Source organism: Carassius gibelio, chromosome B25, assembly GCF_023724105.1.
Source record: "Carassius gibelio isolate Cgi1373 ecotype wild population from Czech Republic chromosome B25, carGib1.2-hapl.c, whole genome shotgun sequence".
NCBI lineage: Eukaryota > Metazoa > Chordata > Actinopteri > Cypriniformes > Cyprinidae > Carassius > Carassius gibelio.
The window spans coordinates 19,724,911-19,745,945 of NC_068420.1; the positions used below are offsets into that span (position 1 = coordinate 19,724,911).

The 21,035-nt window shown below is 43.1% G+C and overlaps 1 protein-coding gene across 1 annotated transcript; it reads left to right on the forward strand.

Annotated features, from left to right (window-relative positions):
* The first annotated feature begins 4,731 nt into the window (after positions 1-4,731).
* LOC128014065 (uncharacterized) lies at positions 4,732-14,881 on the forward strand. Its single transcript, XM_052597298.1, has 4 exons — positions 4,732-5,449; positions 13,754-13,806; positions 14,379-14,466; positions 14,547-14,881. Exons 1-4 carry the CDS (start codon positions 4,753-4,755, stop codon positions 14,879-14,881), a joined length of 1,173 nt encoding a protein of 390 aa, XP_052453258.1. The 5' UTR covers positions 4,732-4,752.
* The last annotated feature ends 6,154 nt before the right edge of the window (positions 14,882-21,035 follow it).

Sequence of the window (21,035 nt, forward strand, 5' to 3'; positions counted from 1 at the left end):
GTGTGTAGCATCCACCTGGATGATGTGACGGCAGCCATAGTGCGCCAGAACGCCCACCACACACCACACACCAGCTTACTGGTGGAGAGGAGACAGAATGATGAAGCCAATCAGTAGATATGGGGATTGTTAGGAGGCCATGATGGTCAGAGGCCAATGGGCGAATTGGGCCAGGATGCCGAGGTCACACCTCTACTCTTTTCGAAAGACATCCTGGGATTTTTAATGACCACAGAGAGTCAGGACCTCGGTTTAACGTCTCATCCGAAGGACGGTGCTTGTTGACAGTATAGTGTCCCCATCACTACACTGGGGCGCTAGGACCCACACAGACCACAGGGTGAGCACCCCCTCCTGGCCTCACTAGCACCTCTTCCAGCAGCAACCTAGTTTTCTCAGGAGGTCTCCCATCCAGGTACTGACCAGGCTCAGCCCTGCTTAGCTTCAGTGGGCAACCGGTCTTGGGCTCCAGGGTGATATGGCTGCCGTTGTAACACAGACTCACTTTTCATGTTGAAGCCTAGTGTCTCGCCGCCAATCATTAATTCAAGTAAACACACATCTCATGTTTAAAGACTGTACAAAGACAACCAAACAATAATGTATTCAGTAGTAGACAAAAGCTATTTACAGAGCTGCTTTAAAGTTTTCACAATAGTTTAGAAGACTGGATTTCAGTAAACTGATACATATTTCTGATGGGTAGACATAGTTCCTGTATAAAAGACTATATCTATAACTTTTTCAGGGGAATGTAGTGTAGTGTTATGGTTCTTAATCGTGTTCACGTTACAACAAGATGACATATTCCGTCTATCACATCCGTCAAAAGTGCACAAAAAGAAAAATGTACCACTCTGTAGATGCTAATACTCACGACCGATTGAGGTGTACACATAGACCTACGGTTTAATGTCAAACGGGAATGTTGAAAGAAACGAATAAGATGAGGTTTTTTTACAACAATTTAAAAAAATGGCAATACAGATACAGTAAAAATACTGAACAGTAAGTATCAACATGCTTTTTATATTTGCAGTGTTGTATATGTGTGTGTGTGGTATATATTACACAATGTTTGGGGTGTTGTTTGTGTGTGTGTTTGATTTCCTGTAAGTTCTGAGTATATAATACGTGTCGTATGCTTTTTGACTTGCATGTGTGAGTTTTACATTGTTCTGTGGCATTAAAAATTGAAATTGTTCCCGCGAAACACGACCAGGCGGGTTCCCTCAAACTGACTCCTTCTCTCCCGCTCGGCGGCTGGGGAAGAAACATCAACAGACACACCGCTGGATCTCGTGTGTGACGAAGTCCTTCTGTCACGATCGCGATCCAGAAAAACACAGAGAGAGATCCAAATGCAGGTACGTCTTTTATTGGGGTAATCCAAATCAGTCCAGGCAGGGGTCAAAACCAAAGTAACCAATGAAACATAAACAGACACTAAACATACGGCAAGAACAAGACGAAGAATTGGCGTGAATACTACAAGGACTCCGGGACACATACTACAACAGACAGGGTATAAATACACAGGGAAATGACAATGCTAATGGGGAATTGGCTGAGTGCAATGATTAATAATCAGTGACAGCTGAGTGCAATGATTAGACAGAGATCATGGGGAAAGAGGATATCTAGTGTTTAACCAGGGGACAAAAACCAGACACTGTGACAAGTATGTTATATATAATCACATTTTCGGTATTAAAATAAGATAATTTTTCTTCTTTTTTTTAAAGAAGAGAATGGTTTGTTTTATAAGTTCGATTAACTTAAATGTTGAATACTTTCTTTTAAATTAATGAATTGCTTTAGTAGCATAATGTCATTATACAATTATTTATAATTATTTATTTCCATATTCTTTAACCTCCTGGAGTCTGAGTGGGTTTTGGGGGATTGGAGATATTTTGGCATCCCCCGACATCAGTGTTTTTCATTATCTTAAAACATATTAATGGCTAAAGTCTGAATATACATAAATATGTGAGCAACATGAATGTACGTGTCTGTAATTTTGAAAAGGCATTGTTTATGACCAGTTTTTGTTTAAAATATGTTTGAAATGTGATTTATACTCTCAATAAACTTACGTACCGGAGATCCAGTGTCTATTTTTCAAACCCATGACTGTCACACTTGTCTTTAGGATAATCCCTTATTACATGATATATTACGAAACAGATGACGAGTCACAGCTGCCCATTATTCATGGATGGTGTCATTTCACGACTGGTTTCACAGTTCACACTTCAAGGTCAGGTGGGGAGGGGTCAAGGTCAAAGGTCAAAGGTCAAAGTCATCAATCAAATATTGGCAGGTGGTGCAGACTAATAACTACTGAGACATGATTAGTTCACCTCTCGGATCTTCAGGTTTGGGTTTGAGTCATTTGTTCACCCCGTGACAGCCCTACAGACATTATGCAGTGTTGTGAATCATTTCAAGGGGGCAATATGAATAACTAGTTATGAGTAATAATAAATATTTAGATCCGCTGTAAGTGTTTACCTGACCTCTCAGTGTCAACTGTCTATCAATTCTAAGAACGTTAATTTCTTGGTTAAGGAAAATAACTTTCTTACTGTACAATACTACTCAGAGCATGTAGCAACAATCTGCATGATTAAGAGTCCTGATGCACTTGGGTTTCCAATTGGTCTCTGCTGAAGTGAATAGATGAGAAAGACCGGTTCGAATCAGAGGATCTTGATGAATGTATAGTCAAGGCCGAATCTGGCACAAGCTTAGTGTGGTTTTTAAGGCTCTTAGTTCATCATCTCCTGGATCTCCTTGTTATTAAATGAACTTACGTTTCGTCAGATTGCCCTTCATTCAAGCCCTCTGTTTACCCGCACTCATTACATTAGCACAAAATCAGTTTAGAATCAATCAAAAGAATCAGTTTGGTTCAGACGCGCTGTGAGTCAGTCGGCTTCATGCTGAATCACGAATGCGCAGTATCATCAGCTCCTCGGTTCTCGAATCGGACGCGTCCGAAAGAAACGGTTTTCGGTTCAGTTTACTGATGATCTGAAAACTGATACAACCGGTTCTTGACTCGAGAACGAGAATCGCTCAAAACCCGGGTAGGAAAATCTGACAGGGTAGGATAAAATGTCAGGACACCGGCACATGCTGCAGTTCAGTATCATCAGCTGCTCTACTCGTGTTCATGTTCTGTTTACTACAAACTCAGTTTGTGAATCTGTCATCATTAACTATAAATACAGTACAGATATTTCATAAATCATCCCTTATTCATATTAAACATGGAGTCTTTAGAGTCTTAATTATTGTCCAACTTCCCTGAAAACCCCTTTGGCCCATACATAATCTACAATATACAGATTAGAAACATGTAGCCCCTATCTTAAAAAAAAAAACGTCTATATATAGTTTTATCACACTTTCCGATGTTTAACAAAATACTTGAAAAATTACAAGCATGCGCAGTATCATCAGTTCATCGGATCTCAAATCGGACGCCTCCGAAAGAAACGGTTTTCGGTTCAGTGTACTGGTGATCCGAAAACCGATCCTGAATCCTCTGTGTCCTCGTCTGTGCCTGACAGAAGACCAGACCGCATGCAGAGCTCTTCGGACACGGGCGAGGACCGCACCGCGGATCCCTTCACGCAACTGGTTCGCGCTGTACAGTCCTCACTGATGCAACAAACTCCCCCTTCTTCACCGGCTGTCAACAACTCAAACACCGCTACAACTCCGGTCACTTCTTCAGTTGCCCCTGCGAGTCCCATGGCCAAACCAGCGACATACAGCGGCACGGCGGAGGATTGCAGCGGGTTCCTGCTACAGTGTTCCCTCTATATGGAATCCAACTCTCATTTATTCACCTCCGAACGCAGTCGAGTAGCCTTCATCATCAACCTACTCTCAGGTAAGGCCCTCCAATGGGCTGAATCTCTCTGGGACTCGAACTCACCTGCCCTTGGATCCATCACTAACTTCTGTTCCCAGTTAAAATCCGTCTTTGGCCATCAAACTTCTGCATTGTCTGTCCATGACCAATTATTTACCATTCACCAACAGAGAGATGAATCTGTGAGTGATTATGCCATACGCTTCCGTACTCTCGCTTACATAAGCGGGTGGAATGAAACTGCCTTAATTACAGCATATCGCTACGGATTGAATGACAAGATACAAAGTTTGATAGTTGTGTACGAAGACTCACTAGGACTAGAGAATCTCATTCAGAAATCCATTCGAGTTGCCCAGAGACTCACTGCCTGTCATCCGCTCACTCCCGCTGTACTTCCTCCGCCCGCTATACCATCTGTCGCTCCTCCAGCACCTGAACCCATGCAAGTGGACTCTCACCATCTGTCCGCATCGGAACGTCAGCGGAGGATCAACGCCGGGCTATGTCTCTATTGTGGGGGAGATGGACACCTCTTACCATCCTGTCCAGTTCGACCTCCACGCCCAGCGGTGAGTACCATCCATATACCTCCTCAAACTGCTCATCTAACTAAGACCTGGGTTACTCTAAGACACCTTTGCTCTTCTGTTTCAGTACAAGCCCTCATCGACTCCGGTTCGGCGGGGAACTTCATCAACCGGCAAACCTTAACTCGTCTCAACGCCAAACATCACCGAAGCCCTGTCGAACTCAAAGTAACCACCATACAGGGAAAGCCGCTGGGCAAGGGTCGTGTCCACTATTTCTCCCCCACAATCATCCTCTGCGTGGGACTCCTGCACGAAGAAGACATCACGTTCATGGTGCTGGAGGAATCCACCGCAGACATCATCCTGGGACGCCCCTGGCTTAACCTCCACCAACCTCACATCCATTGGCCCACTGGCGAGATCCTGAAATGGGGAATGTCCTGCCATCATACCTGCATCACTCCTCCAGCTAAAATCCCCAAGGTCAGTCCTCCCTTAAGGAAGTCTTCCCTACCGGTCCAGTCCACATCAGTGGAGAGCCCCGACACGAAGATGGATCATATCATCCCTCCTGAATATCGGGCGTTCCAGGATGTGTTCAGTAAGCAGTTGGCAACGAAGCTACCACCTCATAGGCCATGGGACTGCGCCATTGACCTCCTGCCTGGAGCAACCCTTCCTAAAGGACGAATCTATCCCCTGTCCATCCCGGAGCAGAAGGCCATGGAGGAGTATATACAGGAAGCCCTCGCTCAGGAGTTCATCCGGCCATCTACTTCCCCTGCCGCTTCCAGCTTCTTCTTTGTGGCCAAGAAGGACGGAGGCTTGAGGCCGTGCATCGATTATCGCCACCTCAATTCACAAACCGTCAAATTCAGTTATCCTCTTCCCCTGGTCCCAGCGGCGTTGGAACAACTACGCGGAGCCAGGATCTTCACGAAACTGGACTTGAGGAGCGCCTACAACCTAATCCGCATCCGGAAGGGGGACGAATGGAAGACCGCTTTCATCACTCCTTCTGGGCACTATGAATACCGGGTCATGCCGTATGGGTTATCCAACAGTCCATCCGTCTTCCAAAACTACATGAATGAAGTCTTCAGAGATTACCTTAACAAGTTCGTAATTGTCTACATCGACATCCTCATCTACTCCACATCCAAGCAAGAACATATCCATCATGTCATCCTCGTACTCTGAAAACTCCGGTAACACCACCTTTACCTCAAATCCGAAAAATGTGAGTTCCATACGCCCTCAGTCCAGTTCCTAGGTTACATCATCGACCCATTTGGCGTGAAGGTGGACGCCATCACACACTGGCCTCAACCCGGCTCCATAAAAGAACTTCAACGCTTCCTGGGCTTTGCCAACTTTTATCGAAGATTCATCAAGGACTACAGTTTACTCAGCTCCCCTCTAACTTCTCTCCTCCGGAACCAGCCCAAGTCTCTGTCCTGGAACCCCGAGGCCACTGAAGCTTTCCACCTGCTCAAACAAGCCTTCAAGACCGCTCCAATCCTCATCCACCCTGATCCCAGCCACCAGTTCATCGTGGAAGTGGACGCCTCATCCACCGGGGTCAGAGCAGTCCTCTCCCAGCGGCAGGGGAATCCACCACTACTCCATCCATGTGCCTTCTTCTCGAAGAAGCTATCCCCGGCGGAGCAGAATTATGACATTGGTAACCGTGAACTACTGGCCATTAAGCTGGCTCTGGAAGAATGGCGTCACTGGCTGGAGGGAGCCCAGTTCCCTTTCGAGGTGGTAACCGACCACCGGAACCTGGAATACCTCCATGAAGCCAAAAGACTGAATCATCGCCAAGCTAGATGGGCCTTGTTCTTCACGAGATTCAACTTCAAGGTCACCTATCGCCCTGGCTCCCAGAACAATAGAGCCGACGCCCTCTCCCGTCTTCATCAAGCAGATCCCGAACCCGAATCTCCAGAACCAATCCTCCCTCCAGCCATGATAGTTAGTCCTATCCAGTGGAGTATTGATCATCTGATTTCACAGGAAGACCTTCAACACCCTGCTCCGCCGGGAGGTCCAGAAGGGAAACTCTTCGTCCCCCCTCAACATCGGATTACCCTCCTGGACTTAGCTCACACCTCTCCGGGCTCTGGACACCCAGGCAGGAGGCGGACCCTCTCGCTCCTACAACAGCGTTACTGGTGGCCATCGATGGCTCTGGATACGGTCCGCTACCTCAAAGGATGCTCCGTCTGCGCCATAGCAGACACCCCTAGAAGACTCCCGGAAGGTAAACTGGTGCCTCTGCCCATTCCTGACATCCATGGACCCATATCGGCATTGATTTCATGACTGACCTCCCTCTCTCTCAAGGCTACACCTGTGTACTGGTAGTGGGCGACAGGTTTTCAAAATCATGTAAACTCATCCCTCTCAAAGGACTCCCCACTGCGTTCGAAGCGGCAGAGGCACTATTCCACAACGTCTTCCGTCACTTTGGCATCCCAGAAGATATCGTCTCCGACAGAGGCCCCCAATTCATCTCTAGAGTCTGGTCAGCTTTCTTCCGTCTTCTAGGGGTGTCCGTCAGTCTCTCCTCGGGATACCATCCTCAGACCAACGGCCAGACGGAGCGTAAGATTCAGGAGCTGGGGAGGTTCCTGAGGATTTACTGCCACCGTAACCAGGACTGTTGGAGCCAGTACCTACCCTGGGCCGAATACGCTCAGAACTCCCTCCAGCAATCTACCACCGGGCTCACCCCCTTCCAATGTGTCCTTGGATACCAACCTCCGCTCTTCCCATGGTCAGGTGAGCCCTCGCAGGTCCCAGCGGTAGATCACTGGTTCCGACAGAGCGAGAGGGTCTGGGACTCGGCTCACGTGCATCTCCAGCGGGCAGTGCGGAGGCATAAGGAGCAAGCGGACGCTCGTCGAGGACCCACGCCGCAATACCAACCTGGACAACAAGTCTGGCTCTCGACGAGGGACATCCGCCTCCGACTGCCCTGCCGTAAGCCGACTGCCCTGCCGTAAGCTGAGTCCCCGATACATCGGACCATTCACTATTGAACGGCAACTGAACGAAGTGACCTACAGACTCCAACTCCCTGCACAGTACCGTATCTCACCTTCATTCCATGTCTCACTCCTCAAACCCTTCACTGAACCTTTGTTTCCTCCATCCACAGAACCTGGTGATGATGCCTTACCTCCTCCTCCGGCCATCGAAGACGACAACGACATCTTCCGGGTGAGAGCTATCCTCGACTCTCGACGACGGGGTCCTCAACTGGAGTACCTTGTGGACTGGGAAAACTACGGCCCGGAGGAGTGTTGCTGGGTTAATCGTAACGACATCCTGGACCCCAGCCTTCTCACTGACTTTCATCAAGACCATCCAGACCGCCCCGCTCCCCGTGGCCGAGGTAGACCCCGTCGTCGCACAAGATCCCAGCCGTCATGAGCCGCCCGTGGAGGAGGGGGTACTGTCACAGCCACACCTTCTACACTCCCGGAATCGGACACTTACGCCACACCCACTCGTCCCCAATCACCCGAATTCTGAACTCCTGTGCATCATCACCAGAACCACATATAAAGCCATCAGTCACCATCACTCATCGTCTGGTCTTGCACCGATCTCCTCACTTGCCTGAACGCCATTATTAAACCTACCTGAACTCTTGAACCCTCTTCATCCTCGTCAGTCTTCCTGTCCCCATCGTCTTCATCTGAGCACCATCTGGATCACCGTTCACCATAAGGGAAGTTGTGTTGTCACCGTTCTATCCACGTGTCAAGATTCACCTGTGTCTGAAACCTCTGATTCACATTAAACTACCTTATCACTGAATCCTCTGTGTCCTCGTCTGTGCCTGACAAAACTAGTTCTGTTGACATAAAATAAAAATGTTCAATGGCAATGACTAGATGTAACAGTGGTATTTTTTTTATTACATTTTTATATTGCCATTGGTTTAATTGGTTGAAAGGTTAAAATATTAATAGAATGTAAAAATGTACAATACCAATTTATAATCTTTTTTTAATTTAATTACTTTCTGGACTCGGGCGGACTCGACTCGGACTCGGCCTTTAAGAACTCGGACTTGAGTCCAACTCAACCCCTTTTGGACTCGGACTCGGACTTGGACTCGATGTTTGTGGACTTGGTCTTGACTCGTACTCGACAAAGGTGGACTCGGACCCAACTCTACTCCTGGAATTCCTGAATCTAAAAGAACTTCCTGATCTGGTGATCAGTGATCTATATAGGGGGATGATATCACAACCTCAGGATTTGTTTGAGCCAATGAGGAATGGTACCTTTTGGAGGGAAGTTTTACAGCTCTTTGTCTCTAGTCTGGTGTCTTGCATATGAAATTAGATTGGAGTGTTCAAGAGAAGAATCTTTAACATTCTTATAAACTAATGTGTCGCATAAGCATCAACATATAATATACACTCTTTTATTAGATTCATTTAGATCATGAAAATACAAACTCATAGATACCAAACATCATATAGATGAGGTTATATTAACTAGTGATCCATCATAAGCACGTATAAAACGGTCTCAGGTTACGTATGTAACCATAGTTCCCTGAGTAGGGAACGAGACACTGCGTCCTCTAGGGGGCGCTTTGGGGAACACCTCGTCGTGACCCGTGTCTGAAGCATACAATGAAAAAACACCAACTTGTTGGCCGTCGACAGCCTCCGACGTCACTACCGGCGCGACTATAAATCAGCACCGGGAGAGCACGTCATTATCTTCTTCGTCTGAAGCTTGCGTCCGAAGCATGGCAGAGAGCTAGAGGACGCAGTGTCTCGTTCCCTACTCAGGGAACTATGGTTACATACGTAACCTGAGACCGTTCCCTTTCGAGGGAACTTCGAACTGCGTCCTCTAGGGGGCGCTTTGGGGAACAGTATACCCACGCCGCCATGCTGAGGGGAATGCAGGCCAGAATCATGGCGAGCACTAAGTACCAACTCTACCATTACTATGGGAGTTGCCCCTGGGACGTTTAGACGGCTGTCTGTGACAGTACCCCTTATGGCCAAAAGGCCTAAGCTACATACCCAACTTAATTGTTAGGGCCTCGGCCCTGGGTAGAGCTGAAGGCTTGGAATCAGGAAAGATTCCTTTAAAGGGATACGGCTAAGAACCTAGCATTTTTACCAATTCTTGCCTGTCACACAGGGGCTACCGCTAGCTTACGCATAAGCTTGCTGAAAGAGCCGTCTCAACAGTTCTCTAGTAGCAACACCCTGTTTAGATAGGTATCCGAGGATACATAGGTGGAGTGGCGCCCAAGATGAACGGGGCTTTTACCAACTCAAGAAAGGGCACGAAGCAACCGCGCGAAGCCCTCACCATATAGGATTTTAGAAAGAACGCAGAATACTAGCGTGCAAACTTACCACAGTGTGGATTTCAGAAAATGTGCAAAGACTACACGTGCACACTTACCATAGCATGGATTTTCAAATACTGTTCTAAGGAGGGGCTCTCGTGGCACTCTGATAGAGCAGCTCATAGATGGAATGTTGCATCTTAAAACAGTATGATTGAGAGTCATCAACTCGGTCTATGGAAACAATACTGGAGCGCTCTGGGAAAAAAACAGAGAACTCCGTCTCGTACGAGAGGAGAACTCCGAGCTCAGAGTAGCGCACTCATAGGTGACCCATTTTTTGGAAAAAGGGGAGCGCTGCTAAATTACCACGAGAATCAATAGCCCCTCATGTTGAGAAAAGCGATGCTTGAGGTGTATAAACAAATACACACTGGCTGAATGGAGCCCAAGGAACCAAGGTCTAATCATCTCAGGAAAGGGAACGAAGCGTTACCCCTCATCGTACAAGATTTCAGAAAGTTTGCAGAGTCTTGCATGCAAACTTACCACTTGTGGATTTTTAGAAAGTGTGTTCACATACACACTGACCACCATGTGGTTTTGAGAAAGTACACAAAGCTTAGCGTGTGTACTTAAAGGTTCCTAAGCATCGTAGAGGAGCTGAATCTCACGGGAGAGGCAAGCTCAATTACAAACCTCGGGTGAGGGGAGCATCACCTGAGGCAGCATATACAAGAAGACTTCTGTAACTGCCACCTCCACTTCCCGGTAGATACGACAGCACCCCTAAGCGGCCAGGAGACCCCTCGGGGTGACCTGGCCAGACATCCATGAAATTCCCTGCAGTGCTGTGCCAGGCCTGATGATCAAGGAGGCTCCCTCAGAAGCCTGTGATCTCAGCCGCCTAATACCGGAACATGAAGCCGGATGGCTGCTGCTGACGAATGTTTAGTAAACACTGTAACTGAGCACTGCAAAGGAAACTCAGACAGAGTTTATTAGTAGACACGTAACCACCAGCAATTAAATACACATAAGTATATACAGAGAGGGTTACATGTACTCACTCACCCTCCTACGCCGGAGCCCCGCTCAAGGGGTAGACTGTTATGCGAGAGGTTTCCACCTAACCTCGATCAGGTGGAGAGCTGGTGGTTACAGGGAAATTAGGAAGGAAAGTATAAAAGCAGAAGTTAACCTTTCGAAGTCGATTAACGCATATACGCGTTTGTCTTTTCTTTTAGTAGATACCTCGGTATCATTCTGATTTGGACGAGAACGCTGCCTCGTCTAGATCATACCTCTTAGGTTCTGCTTACCTCCTCGTGACCCACGATTCCTCTAACCCCTGCCCGCAGGTGGGGGAGGAGCGCGAGTTGCGACACTAGCCTTCTGTGCCCATCTTTGATCCTCAGATCGAGTCAGGCCAGGACCCCTATGTTGTTTGGGCTCAGACCTGGACCTTCGTGGGACGAAGGATCTGAAAGCAGCAGAGCGCGCCTTCGTCTCCCTGAACTTTTCAAATCGCCGCCTCAACGGAAATACCGAAAAGTTCAGAAGGCGAAACCTGAGCATCGGGCAGAAAGCATTTTCTTTCCTCCCGATGTCTGTTCATCCACAGATGTCTCTCCGCTGCCACCATGGGCGCCATAGTCCTGCCCCATGGCGGAGGCGGCCTGCTTGGTAGCATGGAGAGAGATCCATGGTGTGGCGCAGCTCAGCTACCTGATCAGAAAAAGGCCCCAGCCTCTATCCAGGTCTCTTAGCAGATCAGTCTGATATGCTTGAAGCACCAGCATTGTGTGTAATAAAGCCTCAGCCTGACCTGCTACTGCGTATGCCTTGCCATTTAAGCGAGATGATTTTCTGAAGGGGCTTAGATGGCAAGGAGGGAGAATAAGAGAGGAGGTTTCCCCTGCAGAAAGAAAACATTTTTCACATATAAAAATTTATAAATTATTTATAAAATTTTTAGCTCTTTCTACAGGGGCATTCCCTCCTAGCCGCTTTCATGCATCACCTCGATGTCGGCAGATTACTTTAATGCCGAAACCGATGGATGCAAAAAGAAAACGGCATCTTTCATTTCTTTTTAATCTCTGTATGGAGATCATGCACAAATGAAAGGCTCACCTGAGCTGGAGGGTTATGGTCAAAAGGTAATTTTCGCTCAATAACCTCCAACAGCTCTACATACGCAGGGCAGGAGAATTGAGAAGGCTCAGCCTCAGCTTCTTCACCATCCTCAAATATCTCCTGCTTTTCCTGGGTAAAAACCCAGCAGAGCACTAACCTCAGTATGAGAAAGTGTTAAAGATATAACATCATCCTCCCAAGGCTCTCTCTCGTCCGCCGCCCCTTTTTTTTTTTTTTACGATCTCGAAAGGGAAAGTCCCTCTTTAAACCATTCAGACAGATCCATATGTATTCTCACGAGCTCATTTTCTTTCCTGCCTCAGCGTGGACAGATCCTGAACCGCGGGAAGCAGATGGCTTGCCTTTATTTTATTTATTTTTTAGAAGAGAGACGAACGAGAGCGGAGCTTTTTCCATTGAAAAAACGCTCATAGTGCACGCAGATTGCCTCCTCAAAGACATCGCGTGCGTGCTCTTCACCCAAACAAATGACGCAAAGATCGCGTGTGTCATCGGGTGTCAAATAACGCCGACACGGATGCACACATCGTCTAAACGCTTGCTAGTTGTCGCCATGATAAACAGAGAAAGATCGCCCTTACCGGTTCTTTCAGATGCACGCTTCAAACAAAACAGTCAGTTGAAGATGAAGAAGATAATGACGTGCTCTCCCGGTGCTGATTTATAGTCGCGCCGGTAGTGACGTCGGAGGCTGTCGACGGCCAACAAGTTGGTGTTTTTTCATTGTATGCTTCAGACACGGGTCACGACGAGGTGTTCCCCAAAGCGCCCCCTAGAGGACGCAGTTCGAAGTTCCCTCGAAAGGGAACATATACAATACACAAAACACAATATACAAGAACAGTAAAAGCATACACAATGCCCTAAAATATATGTGAATTAATTCAAAGAAAGGTTTTTATATGGATTAATTAGAGGAGAGTCCCTTTATTGTGTATTATGTGTCTCTTTTAGAGACTTGAGTTTAGCGACGTCTTTTAGAGACGTCGCTTAGCCACATTCCTGGGCGTCATAAACCTAGTGTTATCAGAAAGTGTCCCTTTGGTTGGGAACCAGAGGCCTGTCCAGTCCATTTGAGGAGATAGCTTCCTTTTGGGGGAAGGGTCCATAGACCCTTTGGTTAGATGAGGAGGCGTTAGATATTTTTTGTTAAATGTAACAAATAGTTGTGTGTCTGATTTATCCAAATGCTACATCAGTCTGTGCCAGAAAGAGAAATGATCAGTTAACTTCTCGAGTCGTCAGGTCTGCAGTATTGTACACAGAAATTAGTTCATAATTCCCAAACTTCCCCTCAAACATGTTTACAGTGATGCGTTTCTGGTCTCAAATTGGTCTAGGCCTCAGTAATACCTACATATAATAACAGCATATGGTTAATAATATGTAATGTTTGTATTCATATGATAAACTAATCAATTCCGTTTCCAGTACAGACTGCATAGCTTCAGTTTATAGAGATGTGATGAGACTAAAGAACGGAGAAGTGAGGGAAACTAACAGACTAATAACAGATAATCTGAAAGAATGAATTAATCTTTTCTGTTTCTCATTATCTGGCCTTGGTTTTATTATAGTTTTATTGCATTAGCAGACTAATTTGAAATGTAGCATTAATTAGATGTGTCATGGAATAATAATTTGGCTAATAACATACATTTTAATTATATTCTGCTTAAAAAAAAAAAGTAAAAAAAAAAAAAAAAAGGATTTGTTCATTTTGACAAACGAGATTCAAAGATCTGAGTCAGTAAAATGATCCCCATCACACATCCGAAGCAGAGCACAGAGAACAGCGGTGTGTGTTCCCGGTCTGTGTCTGTTCTCGTGTAGTTCCACTGAAGATAAAACAGTTCTGGACCAGAGATGACTTCTCGTTCACTCTTGTGATGCAGCTATTTTGCTGTGTCTTAAGTGGGCTTCAACATGAGAAATAAGAAAGAAAACTAAGCAGTGTTTCTATATTTGTTCAGTTGTATTTTTATGCTATTCCTAATTGATTTATTGTTCCTAATTTACCATAATAAAACCATAGACAAAAGTTCCTCTTGTAGCCTTGTTTTCTGTAGGCTGCTGCTTTTTCCTCATGTTATTCATCTGCAACAAAAAAATGACAGAATAAATATGTTTGGCATCTAAATGTTTGACTTTATTATTGGATTATCTTATTTTTTAATTGGATTTTTTTTTTTTTTTTATCTTATTGGAACCAAAACTATAGGAATCAATAAGAATCTGAATCTATAAGCAGAATCATAATCAGATTCTATAAAATTCAAACAATACTGAATCCTAATCATTGTAAAATGATATTTTCTATATTTTTATTGCATATGTGTTTGCAGCTCGAGCTGTTGTGAATCCTGCCCACTTCTTTGCATGGTCAGCACATGCTTCAGTGCTCTGAGAGTGTTTATAGAGCTGTGAGTTTAACACTTCATGACTGAGAGCAGAACAGAACACAATCTTCATCATCACACAAGACACAACAACAACAATCAACAACATCATCATCCTCATCTGGACTCTGACGCTCTGCATCCAGGGTAAATATTTTGTACATAACATTACGCACATCTTATGAACAGTCCAATAACCACTGAATTAATATGATGTCTTATTTCAGAGACCTGGGGACAAGTGACTGTGACTCAGAATCCAGAAATAAAATCCATCAAACAAGGAGAAACTGTTACGATCAACTGTAAAACCAGTCAGCCGATTTCTGGCTGTAATGACTGTGTGTCTTGGTATCAGCAGAAACCTGGAGAAGCTCCTAAACTCCTCATTTATTACATCAGAAGACTTCAGTCAGGAACTCCATCTAGATTCATTGGCAGTGGATCAAACTATGGAAGTGATTTCACTCTGACCATCAGTGGAGTCCAGACTGAAGATACAGGAGATTATTACTGTATGAGTGTGCACTACATCAACAGTCAATATGTGTTCACACAGTGATAAAGAGTCGTACAAAAACCTCCGTCAGTCAGAGTCACAGTGACTGCACTGATACAGCTGAGAGACACTGCAGCTGCTGATGAGAGGATGATGATAAACAATGCAATGTTCTATTGCAAATTTTCTAATAACATGAAATATTATTTATTTTATTTTTTTTTATTTTTTTTACTAAATATAGCAAACATAGTTGTTGTATGTCTTGCAGCTTATTTTATTTTAAATAACCGTAAGTGCTCAGCCAGTTCAGTATTTGTGTCTCTCCTCTTGTGTTTCAGATCAGAGAATGAGGATGGAGTGGAAATTGCTGTGGCTTCATGTCTATGATTGAATCTGTGCTGATATTCAGTACAGCTTCACTTTTTGTCATGTGATTTTGCTTAAATGTAGCAGAATGAAAGAAAACAGCAAAACACCTTCAAGCATAAAAAAACTAAAGCATGGACATGTTTAAATCACTTTAAAAAAATCAACACATAGTTACAAAATAATGTAACTAATAATAAAGATTAATGATAATTTGCAGTGATAGAAATTTAAATATAAAAAAAAAATAAAAAAGTTAAAAATCCTACATTTTCCCAAGATATTTACTGATTTGAGATGTTTTAGCTGCACACTCTTGTATAATTAACTCCATTTGCAGGTATTTTCATGGTTCATTTTGACAAGAGGAATCAAAGCAACAAAAATGACTGGATGAACTAAATGTATCAAAATGTGCAACACACAACAGATCAAACTCTATTCCTGCAATATAATATAATATAATATATGAGTTTGCTGCAGTGTAGCTTGCTATTATTGGAAACTTTCATTGCTGTCTATTACACATTTTTTTGATCTGATGTTTCTGAGGATTTCTGCCGGGGCACACATATACTGACATGAATCTATTCATCCAAACTTCTTTGGGCTGACAGGACGGTCTGCTGCTGCTGGTGTAATGCCATGAGGAATGTTTTCTGGACCCATGTGGGCCTGTTAACACCAATCAGTCATCACTTAAATGTCAAAAACTAGAGTATTGTTCCTGATTTCTCTCTTCTGTGACTTGCAGTGTGAAATGTGTTTTGACTGGAAAGTACATCAGCAGCGACCTACAACCAGGGTTGGGCAAAGATACATACAAAATTTATTTTAAAATGAAATACCTTCAAGTCTATTGAAATAAATTACAAAATACCGCAGCCAGACAATGTATCAAAATAAACGGTAACACTTTAGTATAGGGTACAATTCTCACTAATAACTAGTTGCTTATTAGCATGCCTATTATTAACATATTGGCTGTTTATTAGTGCTTATAAAGTACATATAATGCATGATATCCATAATCCTACCCAATACCCTAAACTTAACAACTACCTTATAAACTATTAATAAGCAGCAAATTAGTCAATTAAGGCAAAATTAATAGTTAATGGTTAGTTAATAGTGAGAATTAACCAAATAAACTACTGTGTTTATGTATTTTAAAAATAAAATGAAAAATTGGGATCTCATGGTCACAAACTCACATTTTTACTCTTAGTCAGAGGATGAAGGGTTAAAGGGTAAGTTCACCCAAATAGCAATATTATGTCATTAATGACCCTGTTGTTCATGTTGTTCCAAACCCGTGAGACCTCTGTGGAACACAGTTTAAGATATTTTAGATTTAGTCCGAGAGCTCTCATCCCTCCATTGAAGCTGTGTTTACGGTATACTGTCCATGTCTAGAAAGGTAAGAAAAACATCAAAGTAGTCCATGTGACATCAGAGGGTCAGTTAGAATTTTTTGAAGCAACTAAAATACATTTTGGTCCAAAAATAGCAAAAACTAAGACTTTATTCAGCATTGTGTTCTCTTCCGTGTCTGTTGTGAGAGAGTTCAAAACGCAGCAGTTTGTGATATCCGGTTCACGAACAAATCATTCGATGTAACCGGATCTTTTTGAACCAGTTCACCAAAGTGAACTGAATCGTTTTAAATGGTTCGCGTTTCCAATACGTATTAATCCAGAAATTACTTAAAGGGGGGGTGAAATGCTCGTTTTCACTCAATATCCTGTTAATCTTGAGTACCTATAGAGTAGTACTGCATCCTTCATAACTCCAATTAGTCTTTAGTTTTATTATATTTATAAGAGAAAGGTAGTCTGTACTGTTTTTTCCCGGAAAAACACGAGTGGCTGGGGGCGTGGCGTGTGGGCGTAGCTAAAGAATCACGAGCACGAGTAGGCTTTTGCGTTGAGACATTACCGTGAGAAAAAAAACATAATCCAAAACAAACCATGGCTAATTCATGCATATATTTATGATCCAGAATCAGATCCAGAGGCTGCAATTTAACAGAGCAGCAGCAGCAACGACTACAGCAGGACGTCTCTATGTGGTATGTATTGAAACTGTATATATTTGCTTAGCGGTTTTGGAAAATGACAAAGTTCCACTTTATGTCGTCTTTTTTTTTTTTTTTTTTTTTTTAAGGTGTACATGTGGGAAGTGCAGTTTTATGCCAACATCGCATGTTGTTTACTTGATGTGCTTACACGCAGATTGCTAAGTTAACAACACAGAGATATTTGAAGAAGTTTTACTCACCGCATGCGGTTCCAACACACGATCGTGACCCTTTTTCTTTGGGACTGCATTATCCTTAAGAAGTAAACGATACGCAAATCCGGCGTCAAACTGGGCCTTGTTTGTAAAATAAGCATCTTCAAAATGCAGGGAACAAACAAAAACACTTGCACAACTCCGTTGATGCTCTGTAAAAATAAACTCCATCCACTGGTCCCTTAATGCTGTTTTTTTTTATATTTTTATTTTTTTGGGGGTAATCTGTGCAGGGTTGTCTTGCCCTGGCAACCAAAAACACACTTCTTTTGTGACATTTCGCTCTCGCTCTGATCAGTGAATATCTGTGCTCTGCTCTACGGGAGCGCGCGCTCTTCCGGGAGAAGTGCCCTTAGGACCCATATAAGGAAATTCCGCTCCATCTAACGTGACACAGACCCATACTCGAAAAAAACTTTCCGAAACTTACTCCTTCAAACGTACAACTTAATTTTTGAAACTTTGTCCATGATTAGCATGGGAATCCAACTCTTTACCAGTGTAAACAACTCAGTATGCATGAAATAGCATTTCACCCCCTCTTTAAGCTGTTAACTTTTTTAATTTAATTCATTTACTCAAACAGTCCACTAACTGAACTGCTGTGAAGGGAGAATTGAAGATGAATTATTATAAACAATAAATGTATCATATATCAGCATGCTCTGTGTTAAATAAAAGCAAGCAGTGCTTTTCAGCTCAAAAGAGTCTTCAGCAAATTGCCATAAAACTATCTTGTAATTTGTAGACGGTCCCTCTGATGGTGATGACGTAACACTATTCCATGGACATAAATGTGTTTTTCAACCTTTTAAAAACATTGAATTCTGCAGAAACATGGATAGGTACTGCTCATTATAGTCGGTAATGAAAATTAATTGTAAATATCCTTTTTATTAAATGCATATTAACAAAGCTATTGAACATGGAAGTCCGAATGTGTGAATATGAAACCAATTTTACTGCAGTCAGATGTTCAGCGTCCTCACAGGAGCTTCATGATACAGTCAAACTACACAGAGTCAACACACAGAGAACCAACAGTGATCTGTTTCAGTGTTTGAGCTTCACAGACTTGTGTAATAATTTCCTTCATCTGCAGGAGTTTCCATGCTTCACAGAGTGATATTCGTTTATAAAACCAGTATGAGCTTGAGTTTATATATTTATAATGGACATATCATTTTCTAAAATTCTCTAGGAGTGATTCATGACCATCACACACACAATTTATATATATATATATATATATATATATATATATATATATATATATATATATTTTTTTTTTTTTGAATGCATTAATCTGTATAAATCTCAGTAAATTTTTAATACAAACACAAAATGATTGAATTAAACACATTAGTGATGGGAAGTTCGATTCTTTTCCGCGAACCGGTTCTTTCGGACGGTTCGATTCAATAAACCGGTTGAAAGAGCTCTGCAAAGAAAGTTTTGGGAACGGTAAAACTAAATTTATTATCTCGCCAAGCACTATTATTTTGCTTTCATAAATACTACAACACTCGCAAAACGAAATATTGAGTAATGCCAAACCAGCGCGAAAGGAAAAGAGGCCAAGAAAGCACCGGACAGAAGCTAAATCCAGATGCTAGCAACATTAAGGCTGGCAATGTTTTAGTTGATAACTGTCACGATTATACCTCCACTTCCCTGCCTCTCGCCACTGCGGAAGTCTTTATGGATGAATTTCCAATACTTCCTGTCACTCCCAGTAAGTCGCCAGCATCGAAGAAAATTATGTACTCAGTCGGATCTGAACAAGCCAACTCCAACGATATCATAGCTAGCCTCTCAGCTCTGATAAACACGCGGTCAGACAACATTGAAAGCATGGTCAGTACCAATGCACTTAAAATTGAAGGTCTTAAAAAGACATTTGACTTTGTGTGTGCAGAGATCAAGGATGTAAAAAGCAAAGTGTGTACACTCGAGGTGAAAATGGCAAAAGAAGAAAAACGAATAGACACATGTCAGCAGAGGGTCTCGGAGTTAGAGAGATACTCCAGAAGATGGAACCTTAGACTTTATGGAGTTGAAGAATCAGAAAAAGAAAACGTACGGAAGAAGGCCATCGAGGTCTGTCAGGCTGTTCTGCCGGAGGAAAAGAATAGGCTGGCTGACGCTATCGATACCGTACATCGGCTCGGCACTAAGCGGCGGAATGACTACAAACCCAGAGGCATCATCATCCAATTCATTGCACGTGTCTATAGAGACGGCGTATGGAAAGCTGCGAAGACATCACCGCACCTGCGCGACAACGGATTGAGATTTGCGGAGGATCTCTCTAAAGAAGACCGAGAACGAAGAAGCAAACTTTGGCCAGTGATTAAAAAAGCCAGAGAGGAGGGCAAACCAGCCTTCTTCGGTGGTGGTCGCGGATTTGTCAACGGATCAGAAGTCCCCCTGCCCACCTAAGATACGGACTTGCCTGCTGCCTGTTAACACAAGGACACCCACTGGTTTGATTTGCACTGCTTTCAGAGTTGATATTGTAATGTTATAATTTTTGTGGACTGTTACTAGGACTTTACAAAGCCACTTTAATTTACGAAACTCTGCCTTTTTTTTATAGGTTTTTTATTAGACCATTTAATAAACGAGGCAGCTGTTTAGGAGCGCTGCGCTTTTTAGTTGGCCAAAGTATATTTTTTACACCGTTTTTTTTCTCGTTGTCTATATGAAGCAGAGCTCGGTCTCATTATTTGGTATTACCTTTCTAACTAACTGGTTATTGATCACTTTCTAGTTTATTCATTGTTCGTGTTCGTTAATAACTTTGTCTTTATCGATTGTTTCTTTAAATGCCAGGGGACTAAGACAGATTTGTAAAAGGAAAGCCTTATTTTTATTTGCCAACAACTTCGTACTGATTTTTGTTTTTTTCAAGAGAGCCATTCCACATCTGCTGATGTCAATTTTTGGAAATCTCAATGGGCTAACGATATTTGGTTCTCTCAAGGCTCGGAGAGATCTGCTGGAGTAATCTCGCTTAAAAATACTTTCTCAGGTGATATCTTACACTCAGACTGTGACTCCCTAGGGCACTACGTATGTCTTATAATAAGAGTTGACAACATTTATAGCATAATTATTAATATTTACGGCTACACTAATAAACTTGAGAATGATAAATTACTTGATTCAATAGAGGAAAGAATTACATTTTGGCTCACCAGATACCCAAACTCTCTAATTTTAATTGGCGGAGACTTTAATATTGCCCTAGATAATGCTATTGATAGGTGGCCTCCTGGGCGGCCCTCATCCTTCAACACAAACATTAAAAGACTAATGGGAAGATTTAACATTGTAGATGTATGGAGAGAGAAATTTCCTGATGGAAGATCCTTTAATTGGAGCAACAGGTCAGGATCCAGCCAGTCTCGTATTGATTTCTGGCTATTATCCAGTAACATTGATAAAGAGAAAGTTACAGTTAACATCCATGCCACACCCCTTACTGACCATAGAGCAATTCATATAAACATTCAATTTAGTGCATCTAATACATTTTATAGATCTTGCT

Bases quoted from the DNA above. Each gene is read 5' to 3' on its own strand.
- LOC128014065 (XM_052597298.1), top strand. From the start codon at position 4,753: ATGGTGCTGGAGGAATCCACCGCAGACATCATCCTGGGACGCCCCTGG. The intron at 5,450-13,753 runs ATGAATACCGGG...GTTCTCGTGTAG, and splicing joins CATCACTCCTTCTGGGCACT to TTCCACTGAAGATAAAACAG. The intron at 14,467-14,546 runs GTAAATATTTTG...GTCTTATTTCAG, and splicing joins TCTGACGCTCTGCATCCAGG to AGACCTGGGGACAAGTGACT.